At 58.7% G+C, this 23769-nt stretch overlaps 1 protein-coding gene across 7 annotated transcripts; it reads right to left on the minus strand.

The window, feature by feature from the left end:
• Window positions 1-1705: 1705 nt before the first annotated feature.
• Window positions 1706-23750, minus strand: PNPLA6 (patatin like phospholipase domain containing 6). 7 transcript variants are annotated; one of them, XM_047842818.1, is made up of 35 exons: window positions 23563-23750; window positions 22413-22481; window positions 22262-22330; window positions 21836-21923; window positions 21582-21664; window positions 21313-21410; window positions 19190-19330; window positions 18936-19095; window positions 18503-18583; window positions 18161-18289; window positions 17709-17789; window positions 17456-17618; window positions 17179-17262; window positions 16795-16904; window positions 16502-16669; window positions 16328-16405; window positions 11892-12097; window positions 11505-11636; window positions 11302-11425; window positions 10812-10925; window positions 10505-10580; window positions 8432-8575; window positions 8159-8222; window positions 7721-7889; window positions 7369-7551; window positions 7055-7173; window positions 6704-6860; window positions 6246-6362; window positions 6089-6158; window positions 5533-5649; window positions 3652-3953; window positions 2639-2755; window positions 2332-2428; window positions 2124-2239; window positions 1706-1999 (listed from the first exon to the last, which is right to left on the minus strand). In XM_047842818.1, the coding sequence occupies exons 2-35, from the start codon at window positions 22413-22415 to the stop codon at window positions 1925-1927; spliced, it is 4035 nt and encodes a 1344-aa protein (XP_047698774.1). In that variant the 5' UTR covers window positions 22416-22481; window positions 23563-23750; the 3' UTR covers window positions 1706-1924. The 7 variants fall into 7 exon arrangements, with proteins under 7 accessions (XP_047698774.1, XP_047698730.1, XP_047698738.1 ...); XM_047842774.1 differs by having other exon boundaries at window positions 22413-23750; XM_047842782.1 differs by lacking the exon at window positions 5533-5649 and adding an exon at window positions 5736-5852 and having other exon boundaries at window positions 22413-23750.
• Between the last annotated feature and the right edge of the window lie 19 nt (window positions 23751-23769).

The raw sequence follows: 23769 nt of genomic DNA on the forward strand, positions 1-23769 counted from the left end.
CACCATCTCCCTTCGGACGGCCCCTCAAGCTCCTCACACTGAACGTGGTCAGAACAGAGCCCGGAATGACCCCCTACTCCTGTTCCTTTCTCCACATCCCATCTTGACAAAGAGGTCCCTCCCTGGTCACCTATGCCACGGTGCCCTCGTCCCTTGCCGTCCCCTGCGCCCTGCCCCCCGGTGTGCATCAAACTCTGGATTCTGGCAAATTTTCTTGTGAATGTCTCGGACATTGTCCCTCCTTCCCCTCCCTGGGTCCGCTGCCCCAGTCATCTCTCCTCGGTCCCTTGCGAGCCATCCCCTTCTGGAGACACAGATCTGACTATTCCCCACTCAAAAACCTCCCAAGGCCAGTGTGTTGCTGGTGGGAAGGTCAAGTGGTATAGCCACCGTGAGGAAGAGTGTGGCAGTTCCTCAAAAAGTTAAACCGAGCATGACCGTATGACGCGGCAATGCCACTTCTGGGTCCACACTCAGCGGAAGTGAAAGCAGGGATATGTATATGCCCGTGTTCACGGCACCGTTGCTCACAACGCCCCCAAGGTGGAAGCAGCCAGGAGCGTCCACTGACAGGTAAACAAATGAACAAGACGTGATCCATCCGTACAACGGAGTATCATTCAGTCTTAAAAAGGAAGGACGTTCTGATGCCTGCTACACGGATGACACTTGAGGGCATCATACTTAACGAAATAAGTCAGTCACACCGAAGGACAAATACTATCTGATTTCATTTATATGAGGTCCCTGGAGGAGCCAAACCCATAGAGACAGAAAGTAGCTGGTGGGTGCTGGGGCTGGGCGAGGGGGAGTTAGTGGTTAATTGGGGCGGAGTTTCAGTTTCGGGTGAGAAAGTTCTGGAGGGGGACGGTGGGGATGGCTGCACAACGGTGCCACCGAATTTTGCACTTAACGGCATGTGGTAAAGGCAGTGACTGGGAGCCCCCAAAAGGCCTTCAGCACACAGTAGGGGTGCCGGCTGGGAGCCTCGAGGGGCCCGGGCTCAGGCCCAGGCTAGAGCCCAGTAGCGACAGCTGTAGTGACAGTAGCAGTGGAATCTGATGGGGCACTTACTACCAGCGTCACTTCACAGGTGGAGCAGGTGAGGCTCAGAGTTTCAGCCACAAGCCTGAGGCCACCAGTAAGAAGCCAGCCTGGGGCTTCACACCAGGCAGTTCGGCTCCACAGTCTAGACACACCAAGACGGTGACTGAGAACCCCTGGGGACAGGTCTCCGCGCGCCGTCGGGACTGGCTCATTCTGTACGGCCTCAGCTCAACACACAGTAAGGTCATGCTTGGGAGTCTCTGAAAGTTTGTGAGCTCCGTGCACGCGTGTGCGCCCACATGTGCCTGCGTATTTGCACAGGGCATCCTTTGGGAGCCAGGCTCTGTTGCGCACACAGTAGGCACACGTAGCACACAAAGCACGTGCACACAGTAGGACCAGCCAAGGGCAGGGGGAAAATAAGGGGTGCCAGGGTGGGCACCCAAGAACACCTGTGATCCCTGGGGGTTGCCTGTGGCATTCGGAGGTCCTGTGAATTCTGAGAGCCCTCAGGGAAGCTGGGCCTGAGGCTGGGCAAGGGGGCAGCAGGGGTGGGGGCTGTGACAAGCTCAAGGCTGTCTCGGCCCCAGCTCCAGCCATCCCAGTCATGGAAGGTGGGGTGAGGTGCCCCCTGCACCCAAAGATGACATGAGGCCACTTCCAAGAGGGGAGGGTTTATTGGGAGTAACTGATCCAGGGTCCTCAGTGCGGTGCTGTCCCTCCCCTCGGGGGCAGGGCAGTCCAGTGTGTGCGCCCTGGGCGCTGGGATCAAGGGGGACCCAGGAGGGTCGCAGGCATAGCAGCAGGCAGAGAGGGAATGAGCCACCCCCACAGGGCTCGCCCCCAGCCCAGCCCCAGGGGGACCCTCTCGAGGTCCTCAGGCATCCACAGCCGAGCTGGGAGGGTCCGGGGGCGGGCAGCGCCGGTGCCGGAGAATTGACTTCTCCTCCTCCTGAGGGGACAGGAGTGCCACACACACGTATCAACACGTATCACAGAGCCCGGGATGCTGGTGCACGCCGCTCGGCATGCATCAGCCATGTCACCCCACCTTGGGGAGGGCCTGGGCCACTCACTCTCACCATCTCAGAGGCGGTGCTGGGGCTGGCGCCCTCGGGAGAGCCCCCTTCGTCCCGCGAGCAGTCAGGCCCTGCGTCTTCCTCATACTCTGTCAGGCAATCTGACTCCTCTCCTGGAATCAGGGAGCAAGGTGAGGTGTGGGGCCAGGGGCCCACCAATCCCAGGCCCAGCCCCACCCTCCTATGAGCGACCTGGGCCCCTCACCATCAGCACAGCCGTCGGAAACGTAGCTCGTGGGCGGCTCAATCCGGGACACGATCTCTGCCAAGTCGGTGAAGCCAGAGCTGGGGAAGGCCAGCACCTGTGGAATGCAGGTGTAAGTGAAGGTCTCGGGGCCTCTGTGGGATCCTGGAGCATCAGGGTCTGTGGTGTTTTGGGGGCCCGAAGATCCTAGGGGAAGTTCTCTGGTCTGAGGGTCTCAGCTAAATTCAAGGAGGTCTGTGGTCACCTGAGACGGGTTGGGGTAATCTAGTTTTAAGAGTGGCCCCACTGGGGTAGGTCACGGGCTTACATCCGCACGGCGGCTCTCATTGAGGTCAGCAGACCGCCGGTCCGTGAGCATCTTCTCAATGATGTCGCCCCTGCTCCAGCCCCCAAACACAGCCTTCCCGTACTGGTAGCCCACATCCTGCAGGAGGCAAGAAGGCTGAGGCCATGCCCGCAAACCCCACTCCCCTAACGGTCTTCTCTGCCTCCCCTTCTCTCCTCAGCTCTGTTCTGTTGACCTTTCCTTGGCCTCTCAACAGCCTGATGCTCTGGGGGAGCTGGCATTTGAGACTAAACCTATTTCAGGGCCAGCCATAGGTCGCACACTTGTCCCCACGCTTCTCATCCTGTGCCCCTGTCAGACATTACCAATCGTCTCATCCTGTGCCTGTCAGACATTACCAATCAATCTCTCTACGTTCTTTCCCACTCAGCCCTGTGCAGTGTGCCAAGTACCAAATGGCCTGAGATGACGTCGTGTAAGCTTATTTCAAGGTCTGCAAAAATGCAATACGTCTGTAGATATCACCATCTCCCGTGCCCATGACAGACGTCACCAATCCATCACGGCACACTTTCCTAGTGAGCCCAGAAAGGGGATCAGACTTTTTTACTCAGGGCTCTGGTCAGCAGCTCCCAGTCAATTTCAGCTAGCATGGGCTAGGACATATTTTTCAGGTCAGTGGCAGGTGACATATGCACTGCTCCACACCTCTCCCATGCTTGTGGCAAACGTTACAAACTGACCAATGTTCTCATTCCCACCGATGAAGAAAATGGCTTTAGAAATCGCTAGACAGTGCTTCAGGCAGTGCAGCTGGCACATAATGGGAATCTTAGTTCTTACACGGCACATGCACAGCCACATTCACTTGCCACACGCACTGCAGACATCACAAATCAATTACCGTTCTGTTCCTCACAGATCCCATCTGGGAACGGAGCCCTAGAATCCTTCCCCTCATGTTGCTCTGGGCTCTAAGTAGTAAAGCTCTGTCAGCCCACCATACAGGCACCATGCCACTCCCACCCGCTCACATAGATCTGGTCGAACTTCCCGAAGTCCATGGTCTTGAAGCAGTCGATGGGCGGGCGCAGGTACTCGCAGTAGGAGCTGGACTTAACAACCTCCAGCTGCCGCACGCAGGACACGTAGGCCAGGCGAGACTGGATCTCAGCCATGTCTGGAACCTTGATCTTGTCTGTCCAGGGGTTTAGCCGCTTCCACAGCAGCCACCAGCCAGACAGGCTGTCCCCGTAGGTACTGAGGTCCGTCTCATCCTGGCTCCCCACATCGATGGCGATGACCGTCTTGGCACCCATGCTGCGGGCGATGTCCGCTGTGGGGCCGGGGGCGGTCAGCAGGTGGCTCCCCGCCAGAGCCCAGGGCAGGGAAGCTCAACCCAGTCCCACAAACACCATCATGCAAAAGGTCACACACGAAAAACCATGCAAACAACAAGCCGGTATGCAAAGGGCATGGGCATTGATGCCCATGACATTGAGGAGGTAGGGTCAGACGGTGGAGCTTTTAGGTCTGGGGAAGTGGGGCCAGAGGGGTGGAGAAGATGGAGGTACAGACAACGTCGCTGGGGAGGAAACACAAAGTCAGACACGTTGGGGGGGTGGGGCAGAGGTGTGGAGGGAGTGATAAGGAGAGACAAGGTGGTGAGGACACTAGGAAACAGAGAGGCAGGAAGATACAGTCACAGAGGCTGGAAGACCAAGGGGCAAGAAAACAGACACGGAGACGCGTGGACGTCAAACCACAAGGGAGAGACATGCAGAGATGCAGGGACAGCAACAGAGATTTTCTGGGCAGAGATATCAGAGATTTGGAGGGAGAGAGGATCTGGGGGGAGATCTGGGGCTGAGACGGGGACAGAGAACAATGAACAGGAACAAGGAGGTTCAGAGAAACAGGACAGAGGGGTGAAGGGCGGGTGATGGCCCGGTGAGGAGGCCGGTGTGTCTGTGGGTCTGTGTTTCCACGTCCGTGTGTCCCACTGAGCGTCCCCGAGTGGGTCTGGGAGGGCCTGGGGGGATGGGGACAGGGTCCTGCAGCCAGGAAAGAGACCTGAGTCTCCATCAGACTTTGCCTGAGTACCTCACGAGCTTGTTTGTGTGTCTCAGAACACGTGCCTACGTCCGTGCGCCTGTACGAGCCTGCACACGCCTGCCACCCGTGTGTGTCTCGTGTGTGTGTGTGTGTGTGTGTGTGAGCACGCACACCTCGGCGTGTGTCGTCTCTGTGCACCCACCTGGACGGCCCTCGCAAGTCTCCTAGCGCCTGTGCACCTACGGATCTGTGCACACCTGCTCACGTGCGTGTGGCTGTTAGGCTGTGCGTCTGTGCAGAGCACCGATGGCGGGGGGTTGCCAACGTTTCCCGTAAGGGGCCACAGAGAAAACAACTCCGGCTCTGCAGCCACCTGGTCTCCATCACAACCGCGCGCGACTCTGCCATGGCGGCACGGAGCAGCCACGAGACAGAGCGTGAACGACTGGGCGTGGCTGTGCAATTTCATTTGCAAAATCAGGCCGGGGGCCGGATTCGCTGTCGTCTGCTGACACCCCCCCCCCCCACCTCGGCCTGCGGGCCCCGGGAGCGCGCGTGTACCTAGCCCCCGCATCTGTTCGTATGCGCTCGCTTCGGGGTATGTGACACGTCGAACTGCACAGCCGGCCGCCTGCCACCGGCGCGGGTGAGGTCAGCAGGTAAGCGCGAGAGCTTCACTAGGTCGCACGGGTGCCCCCCATCTGTGCGTGTGCGCGCGTGTGTGTCTGCGGCAGCGTGGAGGGACGGGCGTGCGAGGGCGTGGCCTCCCGGGCGCCTGTTTGTGTGCCTGCATGTGGGCCCACCTGCTCACGCGTGTGCTGTGCGCGCTTCTGCGTGGGAGCGAGGGGGCAGCCACTTGCCTGGCAGGTTGTTGATGTAGCCGCCGTCCATGAGGAGGTGCCCGTCCTTCGGGTCGCACAGCGGGGGCAGGTAGCCCGACAACGTCATGCTGGCGCGTACGTATCGCCACAGGGAGCCTGCCCGGCGGGACACACAGACACAGACACGCACAGACACGCTCAGACACGCTCGGAGGCCCGGCCAGCCCGGTGGGCTCGCTGACCTGGCACGTTGTTGACGTAGCACCCATCCACCAGCAGGTGCCCGTCCTTGGGGTCGCAGAGTGGGGGCAGGTAGGGACAGTAGGAGGCGCTGGCCCGGACGTAACGCCACACGCAGCCTGCGGGGACGGCGGTGAGGGGGTGAGGGGCCTGACTAGCCTTCCAGCCCCCCACCCCTGAGGACAGACATACCTGGGGCCTCCGGGGCATTAGTGGGTGGTGGTTAGTGCTCGGCCCTCAGGCCGGGGCGGACGGTCACTCATGTTAACAACGTCCCAGATGCTCAGCTGCCCTCCCCGCACCCCCTCCCGACACGGCCACAGAGGTTGTCGTGGGGCCAGCTGGGGGCACCCACCATCTTTGTGGACACGCATGGCTGAGGCGGTGATGTCCGTGGTCACGTTGAAGTACGGCAGCCACAGGTCCTGTGGGGACAGGGACCAGGGTGGCAGAGGAGTGGGGGCTCCCGCAGGGAGCAGCAGGGGCAGGGCAGGCAAGGGAGGAGGGCACACCTCGATCTGCTTGTCCTGGAAGACGCGGTGAATGCCGCGGTTGAAGGCCGACCCAGTGAACATGGAGGTGACGGGGTACGTGAGGTCCAGCACCGGCTCCACCACCGAAGTCATGTTCTAGGGGCAAGGAGGCCAGTGAGGGTCAAACGGGAGTCGCGCGGGGTCACTAACAAGGGGGTCACAGAGGGCCCTGATTGGCTCCAGCTGGGGGCGAGGTCACTAACCAGGAGGTCACAAATTCCTGGAGGGATCCGCTATTGGGGTCCAAGTGGGGTTCACAAATTAAGTCAGGAAAAGGGCAGAAAGGGCTCAGGGACCCTTTGGGGTCAGGTTTCAGGGTGCTCCTCTTGTGGTGGGTGGGGGTGGGCCTGTCCCCTCCTGCGGTGGGTGGGGGTGGGCCTGTCCCCCACCCCTCCTTCCCCCCCCCACTTCCTCCCCCCTCCCCCCCCAACACACACCTTGGCCCACTCCCGGGCCCGCTGCTTAGTGCGGCTGGCGCTTCGCTCCTCAGCGTACAGGGCACCGATGAAGGAGCCGATGGACGTGCCGCCCACCAGGTCGACGGGGACCCCTGCCTCCTCCAATGCCTTCAGCACGCCGATGTGTGAGCAGCCCCTGCAAAGGGGAGAAAACCCAGGGACTCCCTGGAGATCTCCCACCCCTGCCCCCCCAACCAAGGACTCCCCTTCTCCCATCTCCCCAGACAACCAGCAAGCGCCAGCCCCATCCCTATGGGAGGGCTCCGAGGGAACAAGCCCCACCCCCCAGGCACCGCAACCCCACCCTTCAGGACAAGCCCCACCCCTCACCTGGCACCGCCCCCACCCAGCACCAGGGCGATGGTGTTGCCTGTGAGCACCCGCGCCAGGCGGGAAAAGTCGCTGTGCCGGTCCGCGCGCCTCGAGAAAACCTTCTCATAGAGCTCGTGCTGGGATGCAGGGGGCGGGGGACGCGGGGGAGAGAGAGGCGACGCATGAAGATGGGGTGCAGGAGGCGGTACCTGGGCCTCCGCGGCACCGCTCCGCCCCCACAGCCCCTAGGCCCCGCCCCTAGGGTGCTCCCCCCCCCCCCCCCCCGCCCCCTCCCGCCTCCCGCGGGGCCCCTCTCCAAGTGCAGCCCTCACCAACTTGGCTGGGCTTCGGCGAGAGAAGAGGCGGCGTGGACAGCGCAGATGCAAGTGCCCGGAGCACCAGCTCCGCATGTTGAGCCACTCAACGGTGCGCGTGGGGCCCGCGCCCTCCTCCCGGTGCAGCAGCACCAGCTGCTTGAGGGCGCGCACCGCCGTGTTCTCCAGCATCTGCTCCAGCTGTGGGGTAGCGGAGGGTGGAAGTCACTGATCGTGGGTCATTTCCTCCCCGCCCCCGCCCCCCACCCCCGGCTGAGCTTGGGTCCCCGCTCTCCTAGCCCCACGGTGAGGGTGTGCGGGGCCGGGCGCAGGCACGGGAGGGCGGGGTCCCTGTGTGCGGTCTCCGGACCTGGCCAAGAGTGGGCTCCTGGTCACCCAGGCCCACGATGAGGATGCAGTCGGCCTGGCGTAGGCAGCGCACAGTCCAGGGTGTCAGCGACGCATCAGTCTGGTACAGCACTATGCGGTGGGCATCCTCCTGCTGGGCCAGCCACCCTGACAGCCGGAACTCTTGGATGCTGGGACAGGGGTTGGGGGTGAGCCATCCTGGGGGCTGGTCAGGGGTCCCACACCTCCCGGAAACCATGCAGCTCCATTCCGGGTTGGAGGGTTGGAGGGGATCTTAGACCCCTGCATCCGCGCCCTCCAGGGGCGATTCAATCCACGGGCTCCCATTGACCGGAGGATGGGGCGCATGCTCCTTGGTTCACAGCCCAGAACTCAACCAGAATTGAAAGAATTCTGGGCTTCAAGTCCATCCCCACGTCCTCAAACCCCAAACACATACCTATCCAGGGCAGAAGCCCCTAGGCGGGCCCGGATGATGTCACTGTTGAGGAGAAGGGTTGGACCTGGGGATGGGTGAGGATGAAGTTAGGAATCCAGGCCAAGAGAGAGGGGTGCAGAGTTGCGGGGAGTGGGGGGGGGGCAGGAAGGCTCTCCTATAAGAGAATACCCCCCCCCACTCCCGGGTCCACCCCACCCTCACTGGCCAATGCTCTGCCCACGTGCGCCCTGCCCCGCCCAATGGCCTCTAGACACGCCCCTTTCCCCGACTGACCAATCGCTTGCAGAGCATGCTGCAGCTCCAGGGTGAAGGCCACCATGGGCACCTCCGCGCACACTGGCAGGACCGCCACGGTTGCCAAGTTGCTGGCTGGGTTGGTAAGTTCCGAGTGAGGGGGGACGCCAAGTCCCGAGCCTGCTGAGTCCCGAGTAAAGATTTGTTGTGCAATCGTGTCCGGAGGGTAGACCTGTCTCCTCCTCCTCCTCAGAAATCCCGGGCCCTCATCCCTTAGCTGAGGCCTGGTGAAGCCACAGCAAAGGTAACGGCTTCGGTCCTGGTCCCGCAGCCTCACCCCGTCCCCCGTCTTGATAAGATCTATCCATGTGAACTTCGATTTGGGGCCTAATCTCCTCAACAGGATCCATCACATAACTCTACATTATGTGTCTGCATGGACGGATCCGTGCTCCCACCCCATTCTGGCCTTGGTGCCTCTGTCCACTGAAGGGACTTAAACGCAAAACTAGGCAGAAACATCCACTTGCTTCTCAGTTTCTCCACTAACCTCCTACACCAAGCCACGAACCCCTCTCTCTTGCCTGGTGCTCTCACTGCCTCCTCCCCTCCAGATGCTTCCCAGTCTGAATAAGCTTAAATGCCCCTCCCAGGCTCCAGGCCCCGGCCTCCATTTCTCCCGCTCGCTCCCTTTCATCCGTGAAGCGGTCCAAAGCCCCCAAATCCTGTGTGGGTCTTCCTAGTTCCCCTCCAGGCCCTATCTAATTTGTCAAGTCTCAGCTCATCGTCCTCAGAAAGGCCGCCCTCCCTCCGCTAGACCTTTTGTTTTCTTCACTGTATGTATCAGCTTGTGACATCAGGACTTTTCTTTGTGTTTTTCAAATACCTCGCTTGTGGGGCGCCTGGTTGGCTCAGTCAGTTAAGCCTCGGCTGTGGCTCAGGTCATGATCTCCCGGTTGGTGAGTTTGAGCCCCACATCGGGCTCTGTGCTGACAGCTCAAGAGCCTGGAGCCTGCCTCGGACTCTGTCTCTCTCTCTCTCTGTCCCTACCCTGCTCAAACCCTGTCTCTCTCTTAATTAATTTAATTTAATAAACATTAAAATACCTCGCTTGTCGAGCTGTAAGCCCTTTTAGAAGCTTTGTCTGCCTACGCACTCTCCCCACTCCCGTGCCCAACACAGTGCCTAGGACGTTAGGTGCTCCCTGGAAAACTTTTCTGTATTTCATCAACAGAGAGACTCTCAGGGGTCTGAAATCTTGACGTTTCTGCGCCTGCGATTGCCCCAGAATTGTGACAAGGGTGGACGGATGGCCTGATGGAAGTGAATGGGCATTTGTATACATGGGCCAAGACAGGGGAAAAAATGTCAGGAAAGACCCTGGGCGTGGGGGCGGTTCTTAGCCAAGGGTCACCACTGCCCATCCCCCATCCAGGCATCAAGGCCGAAGGGGCCTAAGAAGACCCTGGGGATAAAGAAGGGCAGGCGTAGAGGTTGCTGGGCTGATCCAGGGTGGGCTTGCCCTCACTGAGAATCTCGGCCCCATACTCCCACATGCCTGTTACCCGACTCCATTCCCCGAAGGACCCTAACTCAAGGAACCACACCTCCCAGCAAACGCTGGAACAGAGAACAACCCCTTCCAGCTTGCCCGTCACTTCAGAAGCCACTCCCCAACAAGACCCTTGACCCCACCCCCCACCCCGACGGACTTCATTTCCCAGCATACTCCTTTAAGGACTCCCTCTACAGTGGGCTCAAGATGTGGTCCCTAGCCCGCCCCGTAGGCCTGGACACCCACAACCCAGCTTGCCACTAAAGACTCTGCCCTTCAGCACTGCCGACACTTTAGATTCCATTAAAAGCATGGCCGGGGGTCTAGGTCTCCGTTTCCGGCCTGCCCAGGAACCCGAACTCCATTCCCCTCCCCGCCCCCACAGCAGGCACCGGAAATCCATCAGATTCCCCCCCCCCGCTTCAAGCCCCACGCAGAGCGTGGTTTCTACGCCCGACTCCATCTCCCAGCATGCCCAGGGCTTAGGGCTCCCTCTCCCGGCGCGTTCTAGGCTTACGACTACATCCCCCAGCATTCCCGGGGCTGCCGGCTCTCACCCGGGAAGGGTCCTTGCAGCTGCTGCAAATTCCCCAAAATTTTCTGGCTCAGCAGGTGGATGAGGCGGGTTACGACCTGGACGTGGGAAAGCGGAGTTCCAGTGAGACGAGAGGGGCAACTTTTCCCTCCTCCTACTCGGTTGCCTGCGTACCCCTTGCCCGGGCCCCGCCCCCAAAGAGCCCTGCTCTTACTGGGGGGGTTTCCACCTCCTCCCTAGGGCTCTATTCCCCCCCCCCCCATTAGGCCCTGCCCCCTCGGGCCCTCCCCTCCATTAAGGAGACCAGCCCGCACAGCACCCAGCAGCACCTGCGGGTATCGACGTTTGATGTGGCCCAGGGTGCCCTCGGGGAGTTTGGCCAGCTCCGTGTCGCGCACCGCGTGTACCGTCGTGGCACGAGGCTGTCGTGTCAGCGCCTCCACCTGGGGGACCGCGTGCGTGACCAGGGCTGCTTGAGCCGGGAGGTCCCGGGTAGGAAAGGGGAAGCCGACCGTGGGTGCAGAGAGGAGGCGGTCCGGCCCTACCCCGACGGTCCCCCGATATGGGATGGAAGATCAGGCCCCACGACTCATTAGAACGTCGGGGAGAGGGACCCATGCGGCAGGGGTCGGCCGGGGGTGGGGGGGTTGTCTCCTCTTCTGATAGAAGTCTGGGGAGGAGACCCATGAAGACTCCCCACCCCAAGAAGTCGCCCCCTCCTCCCGCCCACGGAAGGGAGCCGCCATCACCGTCCCATCAGACTACCTGGGACGCCGTGTTTGTTGGGAGGAGCTGGGGAGAGGGGGGGGGGGGGCTTACCACGCCAATGAGGTCGCCGCGGCCGTACTCGCCCACCAGCTCCTTCTTGCCGCTGCCGCGCTGGATGACGCTGCGCAGCCGCCCATTGAGCACGATGTAGGTGCAGTCGGAGCGGTCGCCCTGCCTGGGGTGGGGAGCGGGTGAGACGGGGTGGGGGCTGCCACGGGGTGGGGGCTGCGTCCTAGGCAAGGCCTGAGCTGCACCTGTACAAAGCGCGTCCCGCCTCTACCGCCGTCCAGTCGATGGCAAAGTCCATCTGGCGCACGAAGGGCGACATCCTCGCGGCCACCGTGTGCGCGGCGCTCAGCACCACACTGGGCTGTGCACGCATGATCCTACAGGGGACAGTGGGGGGTGCGTGAGCCGGGGGAGGGGAGCTGGAAGGGAATGTCCTTGGGAAGTGGAGAGGGCCCGTGATGGCCTGGTGGTGGGAGCAGAAGGGCTCAAAGCTGTCCGGGGAAAGGCACCGGGCATGGGGGGGGGGGGGGGGGGGGAGGGGCTCTGCCCCAGCACAATGGGGTCAAGTCGGGCCCTCCAAGTACCACTCCCACCCCAACACTGGGGGGGGGGGGGGGGGGCTCCCGCCATACTCATAGAAGTCAGACTTAGAGATCCTCAGGAAGGTGCAGTCTCGCTGGGCTCTCAGTGTGAAGATAAGGGGCTCCCCGGTGAGCACCGCCAGCTGACCCACCAGCTCTCCGGGTTGTGCCACGAACAGGCACACGTCCTCCGCCTTGTCGATCATGCGCTGATACACGTGCAGGCAGCCCCACAGCACAAAGTGCAGGCTCACGTCCTGGGGGGCAGAGGCAGAGATGGGCACGGGGGCAACACTCCCACCCTCAACTCAGCTCAGTGCACCCCGAGGAAAAGCTAAGGGGAGGGAGGAAACGCTCTGCAGTGCTCTGAGCTGCACAACATACCTAATTTCCATTGGGCACCCACGGTAGCCATTAGTAACGGATTAACAAAATCTGAGACCAGATTAAGGCCCATAAATTCTTTTTTGAAGATTTTTTTAAAACAAGTTTACTTATTTTGAGAGCGAGAGCGTGCACAGTCAGGGAAGAGGCAGAGAGAGTGGGAGAGAGAATCCCAAGCAGGTTCCTTGCTGTCAGCACGGAGCTCAATACCCACAGACCATGAGGCCATGAGATCATGACCTGAGCTGAAATCAAGAGTCGGGCTCTTAACTGACTGAGCCACCCAGGCACCCATGAGATTTTTTTTTTTTAAGTACTCTCTATGACCAACACGGGGTTCAAATCATGATCCTGAGATCAAGAGTCCCATGCTCAACCGACTGAGCCAGCCAGGTGCCCCAAGCTCCATAAATTCTCTCCAACATAGCCGGCAAGAGGCTGCAAGGGCTATGGAGGGGGGTGGCATGGCTGAGCTTAAGCCCTCTGAGTTTATGCAGGGCAACTAGTTAGCCCATGGAAGAATAAATTTGGACCCTTACCTCACACCATATAGAAATGGATCAAAAGACATGGAGGTAAAAGGTAAAACTGTAAAACTCATAGAAGCAAATATAGGGCTCAGTCTTTGTGACTCTGAATTTGGTGAGGAATCCTTAGATATGACACCAAAAATAAGAGCAACAACACAAACTTGATAAGTTGGACTTAATCAAAATGAAAAACTCTGAGTTTCAAAGGACACTGATTCAAGAAACTGAAAGGACAACCCAGAGACTGGGAGAAAATACTTGCAAATCCCCTATCTGCTAAGGGTCTCGTATCTGGAATACATAAAGAATTCTTACAACTCAATAACAAAAAGACTGACTCAATTTTAAAAAATGGTCAAAGTCTCAGTGAAAGGGCGGGCCTACGCCAGCCGACTCCATCTTGTTCTGTGTCCTTCACCTTGACCACACCTCCTCCCCTTGAGTAAACCCTCCCTCACCTGCCGGACCCTTCCCCAGGACCCCTCCCCAGCCAATCGGCTGAGGCCATAGCCATTACCTCACCAACTGCCCCCAGGCCTCAATAAAACCTTTGTCCTTTTGAAACTCGCTCTCCTTCCCTGGTATCTCACCTCTGCGTCGGTGCAGGTAGGGGATTGAGCTCGAGCTAGCTCGAATAAAGGCTCTTTGCTTTTGCATCGGACTCGGCTCCCTAGTGGTCTTTGGGGATCACGAATTCTGGGCATAACATCAGAATAGACACTTCCCCAAAGAAGGTAGACAAATGGCCAATAAGCACATGAGAAGATGATCAAAATATTGATCACTAGGGAAATTCAAATCAAAACCATGAGGGGCACCTGGGTGGTTCAGTTGGTTGACTGTCTGATTCTTGATTCCAGCTCAGGTCATGATCCTGGAGTCGTGGGATCAAGTCCCGCATTGGGCTGAGCTAAGCATGGAGCCTGCTTGAGACGCTCTCTCCCTCTGCCCGTCTCCCAGGCGTTCGTGCACGCGCTCTCTCTCAACACAAAAAACACAACCACGAGACGCTACTGCACGCACTGGGATGACTAGAATCAAAATGTGTTAGAGAGGATGCAGAGAAACTACAACTGTCACCCACTGCTGGTGGGAAGGTAAAAACAGAGCAGCCGCTTCGGAAAACAGTCTGGCAAAAGTTAAAAGCAGTCTACGGGGCGCCTGGGGTGGCTCAGTCGGTTAAGCGTCCGACTCTTGATTTCGGCTCAGGTCATGATCTCACAGTTCGTGAGTTTGAGCACCGTGTGGGGCTCTGAGCGGACAGCCTGCCCAGGGTTCTCTCTCTCTGCCCCCACCCTGCTTGTGTGCTCTCAAAATAAATAAATAAATTTTAAAAAGAAAGTCATTAAAAAATTTGATAGTGTTGATGGTTGCACAACTCTGAATGTCCTAAAAACCACAGACTTCTCTTTAAATGCATGAATTGCATAGTATGTGAATTATATGTCAAAAAAAGTATCCCCAAATATATATATATATATATATATATATATATATATATATATATATTTATATATATACACACACACACACACATATATACACACACACACATACTTTGCTCCCAGTTCCCTTGTTCCACTGCATCTCTGTTGACCTCCTTTTGTCTCCTAGAGGTCAAATATCCTATTTCCACCACAGGACATTTGCACAAGCTTTCCCTCTGCCTAGAAAGCTCTTTTCTGCCCCTTGCCCATAATTAATTCCTCCCCCTCCTTCCTCCTTAGCTGGAGGTTACTTCCTCAGAGGTGCTACCCTGCCTAAGCCAGATTTTGTAAAGGCAAAAACATCTTTTATGTGTATGCACTAAGCACATGATTTTACAAGAACTGGTGTCATTCTTTTGAACGCAAGGTCTGTCAGAACTGTGGGTTTTCCTAAGGGCAGGGGCCTTACTGGTATCTCCTGCCTCTGCAGTCCCAGGACACACACACAGCTGCTGGAACCCTCTAAGAGAATTTCCAGATTCGGTTTGGGATATGAATGGGGGTTGCTAAAGTAATCTGCCATTTTGTCATCAGATTGGGAAGCAAGTCTCTTCACTGCAGGACTTCTCAGAGCCTTGAATATGCTAATAGAGCTTCCACAAAGGGATTAAATAGCCAACATTCCAGAAACCTGTTTGAGCACAGATCCCTTGTTTGTAAGTAATACAGGTGTTCCAAGAAGCACACTTTGGGCAATACCTGTGTAAAGCAGAGTTTCATAACCTCGGGACTGGATAAATCTGCTGGGGGTGGGGGGGGACTGTCCTGTGCATTCTTGCATGTCTGGCCTTCACCCACTAGATGCCAGTAGCACCCTCCCAAGTCAATAAAAAATGTCGCAACACTGGCAAATGTCCCCTGGGGGGTAAAAATGCCCCCATTTGCAAACCAGTGGTATGAATTTCTGGAGGGAGAGAGACACAGCAGATTAACATCCCTGACAAAGTTCTGAAGAGCCCCCCGACACCAGGAGCCTCGCATGGTTGTAGACCAGTCTGGTCCACTAGCAGGCCAGCTGGGACTGGGTTGAGCCCCCTCGTCTCGCAGATAAGCAGCGCCCAGGGGCCCCCCCACAAGAGCTGCGGTGTGACCCCACTTCCTCAGCCCCAGATTGCGAAAGCCGCACCCAATTTCCTCTGTAGAAAGGAGCCCAACCTTGCAATGAGCAGCTTGAGGCATCTGCTCAACCAACAGGTCAAGTGATAGAACAGTATCTCAGCCGGTAGCAGGTGGGCCACCCCCAAATCCACACCCCCTTCCCCAAGCCTGGGGCCCCCCTGGCCCTCCCCTGAAGTGGGGTTGCAGTCTCAGTGCCTGAGTCCTGTCACGCCCGCCCCCATCTCCCCATGAGCTGCTCCGCCCCCTCCCCTGGGCCTGTCACCCTTGAACACCTCAGGTTCAGAACTATTCTTTATTCCTCATGACAATTCTAGCAGGTAATTACCATTATCACCCCATTCTGTGGATGAGGAAGCGGAGAACATTTCCGATGACATGCCCAAAGTCACAGAGGGAGTCAGGGCAGAGTCTGATTGCAACTCTGGCCCCCTCAGTCCAGAACCCTCCTCCTCCTCCTCCTCCTGGCTTCTGGACTGTGAAATCATGACTAGGCCTCAGTTTCCCCACGTGCACACCAGAGGGACTCCTGCGATACGCTTTCCTACACTTGCTGGGTGCTACCAGGAAGCACTGAAATCCAGCTCCAGGGGCTGGTTCACGGCCTCTGGGTCCAGATTCTGATCCACACACACTTATCGCATACCCACCCCAGCAGGGGCCCAGGACGAGAGGCACACAGGATGTGAGCGCATACTGAGGAACGGAAAGGTCAGAAAATACAAGTCACAGGAGAGGCCGGGGCAGGTAAGAGAGATCTAGGGGTCGGGGGTCCTATGATAAAAGGTTCAAGGGTTGGAGAAGAAAGGTCGATAGGTCCAGAGGACATAGGGATCAGGGTCATAGCACCTAAGATCAGCGGCGGAAATCACATACTCGGGGATCTTCATACAGGGTCAAAGGGCAAGGATCAAGGGTCAGAAAGAGGTCTGGGGTCAGAGCTGCATTAGAGACCAGGAGTTAGCCTCACCTGGTCCCCCTGGCGGGCGATGACGGTGCCAGCTTTGGCATGATGGAGCAGGACCCGGCTGTTGAGGAGGGAGGGGTCCTGGAGGGAAAGCGGGGTTGAGATGGGCCTGTCCGCCCCCCCACCCCCCACCCCGACCCTCCACCTCATGTGCCCCAGGACCCCACGGCCGCCCACCTCGATCCGCATCAGTTTGGCCAGCTCCCGCTTCGCCGCCTCAAAGATGCTGCTCGTCTGGCGTCCCTGGTAGGGCCCGAAGGGGCAACCCCCCGTGGCCAACTCCTCCTCACAGAAGCTGTGCTCACAGGCACCCGCTGGCTGCTCCCGGGGCTCCTGAGTGGGGGTCTGCAAGGGACAGGGCCTGTGACCTCTGTGCTCCCACCTGACCTCCTCCCGAGGACGCCACCGTGCACCAGGCTGGGGTCCCGGGAGGGCGCTGGGGCGAGGTGGGGGAGAGGGCAAGGCCTCACCCGAGCGGGAGCCGCCTGGGGCCCCCCTGAAGCCTCTTCCTGCAGGGACACGGAGATCCGGCCACGCTCATACGCCATGTCAAAGTCCGAGCGGGGGCCACCCTGCAAGCCTGCCGTGAGCAGGAGGCATTTTACAAAAACAACAAAGACGCGAGTGACCACACTTGACTTATGTGCCGAATCCCACCTCTGTGCAGACAGGACTACTCCGTGACCACTCCCTCCCGCAGAATCCTTCTTAACCACCTCAGTGATTACCCGCCAAAAAGCCACGCGAGTGCTGCCAGTATTCCTACTTCACAGATGGGGAAAATCAAGACCGGGACCCCTACATTCAACCCAGAAGCCTGATGGCCTCCCCCGCTCCCCTCCGGCGCCCCAAACCTGAGATGTCCACTGGCAGAGAGATGCAGCGACTCAGCAGCGGGGCGGAGGGGGCCTCCAGAGAGGTGGGCTTCACCGGGTCCCCTGCGAGAGACACGTGTTCAGGCTCCGGCCCCTCAGAGCCACCACGCCTGAAGCTCGGATGACGCGGTAGGGAACTAGGAAAGCGATTCCGATGGCTCCCTGAGGCTAGGGATCCCTAGGGGACCGGACAGGAGTCAGACTTGGGTACCCAGCTAAGGGGTCCTCGGGAGAGGGCTGGGGTCCTCTGGGATACCTGCAGGTCCAGGCAGCGGGGCCCCAGTGGGGTCAGGTGGCCGGCCGGGAGTCTCCCTTGGCTCCTCAGTGGCGGAGGCACTGACCACCCGCTTGGAGCCACGCACGGGGCTGGTGCGGGCTGGGAGGCCAGGGCTGGGGAAGAGGCGCAGGGGCTGGATCTCCTGGGGACAGAGAGCACCCTGGTGGTACCACCTGGGAGGCACGCGTCCCACCCCCAGCCCCGTGTTCCCTGTACTCCCGGCACAACTCACGTGGCTGAAGAGCTCATTGGTCAGACCCAGGTAGTTGTGGAGCGCCAGGAAGGTAACCCGCTGCAGCCTCACCATGATAATCTGCAGGGGCGTGGTCGGAGGGGGCGGGGCCGGGGAGAAAACTGGAGGTGAGACACTGCGGGACAAGAGCTGGGTAACAGGAAGGCTGGGAGGAAGCATTACGGGGCTGGAGTGGAGGGAAGGTCCAGGTCGGCTCAGCAGTGAGGGGCTGACCCGGGGCAGAGGGCCAGCCAGGGAGAAACCCACAATCAGGTGGCAGAAGATGGGGGGGAGCAGGTGTGGAGACAGCTGGAGGGAGGGGACAGGGCCCCCCTGGAGCTCTGCCTGCTCAGGGCCCAGAGCACAGCTTGAGCCCCTGTTGGCTGCTGAGTCCCAGCCCACAGGTGCCCGTGGCGGTCGGGTAGGTGGAGGGAGACAGAGGGCCCGCTGACCTGCACCACCCGCACCAAGCTCTCGGGGTACTTGGTGAACACGGCAGAGAAGGCCTCCACTGGCAGCCGCAGCACCGTGGAGTCTCGGGCCGCCCGGGCGGACACAGTGCGCTGGGGGTGCTGGTGGCCCTGGGGGCGCGGGGGAACGAGGAGACTCAAAATCAGGGGCTATGAGCCCCCTTCCCGCTCCCCCAGTCCTTCCCAACGCCAGTGCCTTGAGAACACTGGCGGCACCCGAGGGAACTATCGGAGATTGGCGTCCCTGAGACGACCCTCTCCAAACCAGCCCTCCGACTTTGTCCTCACAGCCAGCCTCCTCGCCCCCCAACATCGACCACTCACAGTGATGACGTCCAGGATGCTCAGGAGGCTGTTGACACTGTCCCCAGGGACCACTTCCTTCACCACACACTCCTTCCCGTCCTGAGACACCGGGAGGGGAGTGGGGGGCTGACCACGGCTGTCCCCACCCTGCCAACAGGCATTCCACCTCCTGACCACACCCCTGGCTCTCGACCTCACCACCCAGTGATCACTGACATCCCGATCCCGGCACCCACCAAATCTTTGACCAGCATCCATTTCCTAGGCATCACTAACTGTGACTGCTGACGATGCAGACCACCCCGACAGCTTTGGGCATTCATTCCCAACTCCTGCCCGCACATCTCAGAAGACTACTACCCTGCTGACTGACAGCAATGCCCATCCCGATAACCAGTGCCCATTCCCCCTGCCCATCTCCCTCTGGTGCCCCCTTGGGTGGTCCACTCACAGGCCCTGGCAGACAGAGCTCCAGCAGCCCATCCTGCACCACATAGATACTGGCATCCGGCTGGCCTGGCCGGAAGACGTAGTCACCCTGGCTGAGCCGCTGGAAGACCATGTGTCGGCAGAGCTCCAGGAAGAGCGGCTTCTCGAAGTGGCCCAGCACCCTGTTGGATGGGGGAGGGAGGAGGAGGAGGAGGAATGCAGGAGGTCAGGTGAGCCCCCAGCTCTGCAGCCCCCCGCCTGCACCCCAACACTGACCGGACATTCTTGAGCATGTAGAGCACCTCGGAGGGCAGGTGGGAGTTAGCCAGGTCACCCTCCGTCAAGTCAGCTTCAAGCACCGAGGGTGGGGGCTCCTTCCGTTGCAGTGTTGGGGCCTCTTTTTGGATGCGCAGGATCCTGGTGGGAAGAGAAGGGTGCAGGGGGCGGGTAGGGAGAGGGCTCGGGCAGACCTGAGACTCCACACAGCCTTTCCCCCAAATCACAAAAGACAGGGATCAGCAAACTCTGGCCTCCTACCCACTTGTGTAAATAAAGTTTTATCGGCACACACGCAATTCGCAATTCACGTTCATTTATGTTCGTTTACATATTACCTGCGGCTACTTCCGCTCAACAGCTAAGTTGAGTAATTGTAACTATCGTATGACCTGTAAAGCCTAAAATGTTTACTGCTCTAATCCCTCACAAAATGAATTTGCTGGTTACTCCTTCACTAATTGTAAGCTTCTGAGGTAGAACCTGTAGTTAGGCAGATCCCTGACGTAAGATACGGGCTGCCCCCCAAAATAGCACCTCTGTTCATCATGGGACCCTGAGACCATCTTTCTCAGCACAGACTAGACCCTGACATAATCTCTCTAATGCAAACAGATCTCTGGGGTGGCTTCCATCATATGAGGAGGCCCCCCGTACGACTGTTTTGTTTTTTTAATTTTTTTTTAACGTTTATTTATTTTTGAGACAGAGAGAGACAAAGCATGAACGGGGGAGGGTCAGAGAGAGAGAGGGAGACACAGAATCCGAAACAGGCTCCAGGCTCTGAGCGGTCAGCACAGAGCCCGACACGGGGTTCGAACCCACGGACCGCGAGATCATGACCTCAGCCAAAGCCGGACACTTAACCGACTGAGCCACCCAGTCACCCCCCGGTCCAACTGTTTTGATCTTTGCAAAGATCCCTGAGCTAGCCCTTATGCCCAGATATCAAGAACCCTGAGATGACGCCTTTGATGGTCACGACTCCTGAAATAGCTCTCATCATGTGTGGAGAGTACAGATATAGCTCCTCTGCTAACCATAGACCTGGGAGAACCCTTCCTGGCAAGGCACAGTTACTACTGAGATGATCCCTCCCCTGGTCACAAGACTCCTGACATAGACCCTTTAGTATGACCAGACCCCTGAATTAAACTCCATGATACAGAGAAATCCAGACATGGCTCCTTTTCTGATCAGAAAGATCTTGGGCTAGCCCGTACCCAGTTCACAGAGAGCTGAGATAGCCCTCTGAAGGTCATGACGTCAGTGTAGCTCCTTAAGGGTATGCACACACTGAGACCACCCCCGCGACATAAACACACACGAGATATAAACCCTCAACCGACCACAGAGAATCTAAAGCTACCCACTGCTTCTCAAGCCCTAAAAAGCTGTGTGATAACACAACTGTTGATCATGAACAGCCCTGGGATGACACCCTCAAAACAGACCTTCAGGTATATTCCATGATGTCAGGAGACCGACCTCAGAGCCAGCTTCCAACTTAGAAAGATCCCTGGGAGGGCCTTTCTCACAGACTCTGAGATAGCCCTTTGCTGATGACATGGCCCCCAGACATGCCCTCCTATGCTTCTTAAAGCAAGAAGATTCTTGAAATAACTCCTGGCGGTACAGAAATGCTTAAGACAGCCTCCTTAGTGTGGGAAGAACTCTAAGGCAGGTAACATAGAAAGATGCTTTTTGACGGAGAAATTGCAGAGATACCCCCAGAACGCAAAAGCTAGAGACAGCCCCTCCAGCAGGTCACAGAAACACCTGAGTGAACCCCAATGAATCACTTCTTGGGTGGGGAGACCCATGAACTAGCCCACACGGCAAACTAGGAGGCAGACCCCTACGTGTATTATAAAGTGTCTGAGATATGGGCTGGAGGTAACGGGCTCACGGACACACCTGTGGTAGGGGAACATAGCTGAGAGAGCCCTCGGGGCACAGACACCACAGACACCACAGACAGCCTGTCTGGGAGAGCTCTGAGATAGCCCCTCTGAGTCCGTGGGGTTCAAAGAACCCTTAGATAGGCCCTTTGCTGTGGGCTGATTACTCAAAAGGTCCCTGAGATGGTCCCCCAGCGCCAGGTACACCCAGTACAGCCTTACTTCTTGGCAATGTTGAGCATCTTAAGTTTCTTCTTCATGCGTGGCCGGGAAGTGGTGGAGACCGAAGCATCCACCAGGGAGGAAGTGGATTGTGATACCTAGGAGAATTAAGGATGGGGGATGGGTGAACTGCCAGTTCAGACCTAAGGGGAGAAGGGACCAGATCCAGAGACGCGTACTCAAGGAGGGCGGGCTTACTAAGAGGTGCAAGAGGGAAAGGGTAGAACCTCTGTGTGGTCGGCAAGGACCCCAGGAGGTGCTAGACTCACCTTCCGCATAATCTTCCGACCATAGAAAAGCACTTTGTCCCTCTTCCGGAATCGATACCTGGGACCATCCGGGGCTGGAGTCTCTGGGGATAAGTGGGGAGAGAAGCACTCTGAGCTCCGCGCAGACTCCACGCGACCAGAGATGAGGACCCTGCCTGGAGACTCCCGTAAGTCCCATCTCTACTGCCTTAGGGCCCCGGACATTTCAGCTCCCTACGCCGCAGCCTCCCCGGAGGGGCCCTCCGGGTCCTCACTCTGCACTCGCAGTCTCCGCACCAGCAGGAGGATGAATACGGCAGTGACCAGCACCGCGACTCCAGCCCCAATCATCACGCCCAGCACCTGCGGGATGAAGGGCACTGGCTGCGCATCGCATATCCGGCCTGCCGAGCCCTCCACGGAGGCCGGGACGCCCCCGTCCCCATCCCACTCCGCCAAGTCCCCGGCCCCCGAGGAGGTCACAGTCGGCCCGTGACTCGATGCCCCCATCTGCAGAATGGGCCGGCGCTGCTCCCTCCCCGGGGGCGCAACTCTTTTCCGGCGGCTCCGCGGCCCGCGGTGCACGCCGGGAAACGTAGTTCCGCCAGAACAGGCGTAACCAAGGTCTCACGGGACCGCGATGAGCGCTGAGCATTTCGGGAATTGTAGTTCCCGCAGCGCCACACCTCCCCAACCCTTACCATTCCGGTTTGCAGCGGAGCCTCCATCAGTTGCTTCAGACTGGGAGGCAGGTCTGGTAGCCCTGAGTCCTAGGGAATACGAAGTAGAAGGAACCGGTGCAAGTCGTCGCTCTGGGCCCCCCTCTCCCCTGCCGCAAGCCCTGCTCCTTACCATGAGCCTTGCCCCTTTCGTACGGGCCACCTGGATGGCGTTGCTGGCCAGAGGACAGCTGGAGGGGCACTGAAGAGCAGAGAAGTGGTGCAGGGGGACCTCGAGTCCCGGGCTAGGGACGGGGGGGGGGGGGGGTCCCTGGTTCCCCGCCTGGCTCCCGTCACCCATAAGCTGGGCCGGCAGACGCCCCAGCGGTAGAGCCCCACCCTGGGGCTAAAGGGCAGCCTGCCAGACACCCAGTCAGCAGCCACTGCACGGGCGCCCAAGAGGACCGACTTCCTCCCGCAAGTGGCCCCTTCCTGGCTTCTTCCCTGCGGGATTGATCAATTCTGACCCAGCAGACGCTAGGCCGCACCCCCCTGCGAAGGCTGGATGGACCTTCCCAGGGAAACTGGGGTCTTCAAGCCATGGGGGTCGAGGAGACGACTGGCTTCTGACCTAAACCTGCCCCTCGGGAAACCCACAGGCCGGGGCGCTGGGAGTGCTGCCGGCACACTACCACACAAGGGGTCCTGGGGTGATGTCGAGGTCTCGGAAGGATCCCGAGATGCTCGGAGTGGGGCGGGGTCACAAGGTGTTCTGGCTGATGTTGGAGCTTTACTGTCACGCATTAATAAAGTTATGGGGTCTCTGACAGTGTGGAGCATCACTGGAACTTTGGGAACGATGCTGGCGCCATTACTGACACGAAACCAGGGATGCTGGAATTACCGGGGGTCACTGTAAAGTTGCCGAGATTCCCAGGAATACAGGACTGTTACTGGGGAAACTGGGAGCTGGATGGGCACGTCCCAGCGGTCGTTTGAGCTAGAGAACCGGCCTCGGGATGAACGCTGGAATATTACTGGGGCTTTTCTGAGGGAATGAGAATGTTTCTGGCACGGCTGGAGTACTAACGGAAACTTGGGGGAGTCACTGGGCCCTTTAGAGACTACATGGAAAATTTACGGAGAACTAGGGCCCTTTCACCCCAGCGCACACCCAGCTACCCGCGTGGAAACACCTGCCGGGAACTGGGTGAGGAGGGGGATGGGAACATAAGAGAGCCTGGGACTACCAGAAATCGGAGGACAGATCTTAGGAAAACCAAGGTCTCGCTAACGATCCCGGAAGGGACGCGTCTGCGGGGGCGACGAAAACCCGGACTCACCCAGGGGGCCGCAGCCAGGCTCCACTCTGCGCCAACACCGGTAGCTTTCCGCCCGGCGCCGCAGGCGCGGCCCCTTTAAATCATTCACCACAGGGCGCCCCGCAGCCCCGCCCCCACCAAGGGTCCACTGTCTGGCGCAGCCCGTTACGCTGTTTGGCGACGCCTTAAAGGGACCGAGACCTGTGGGCGCAGGGAATGCCCCTCCCA

This window comes from Prionailurus viverrinus, chromosome A2 (assembly GCF_022837055.1).
Source record: "Prionailurus viverrinus isolate Anna chromosome A2, UM_Priviv_1.0, whole genome shotgun sequence".
NCBI lineage: Eukaryota > Metazoa > Chordata > Mammalia > Carnivora > Felidae > Prionailurus > Prionailurus viverrinus.

Bases quoted from the DNA above. Each gene is read 5' to 3' on its own strand.
- PNPLA6 (XM_047842774.1), bottom strand. From the start codon at position 22,580: ATGGGTGACGGGAGCCAGGCGGGGAACCAGGGACCCCCCCCCCCCCCC. The intron at 21,411-21,581 runs GTGAGTCTAGCA...TAATTCTCCTAG, and splicing joins GTCGGAAGATTATGCGGAAG to GTATCACAATCCACTTCCTC. The intron at 2,429-2,638 runs GTAAGCCCGTGA...TGCATTCCACAG, and splicing joins ATGAGAGCCGCCGTGCGGAT to GTGCTGGCCTTCCCCAGCTC.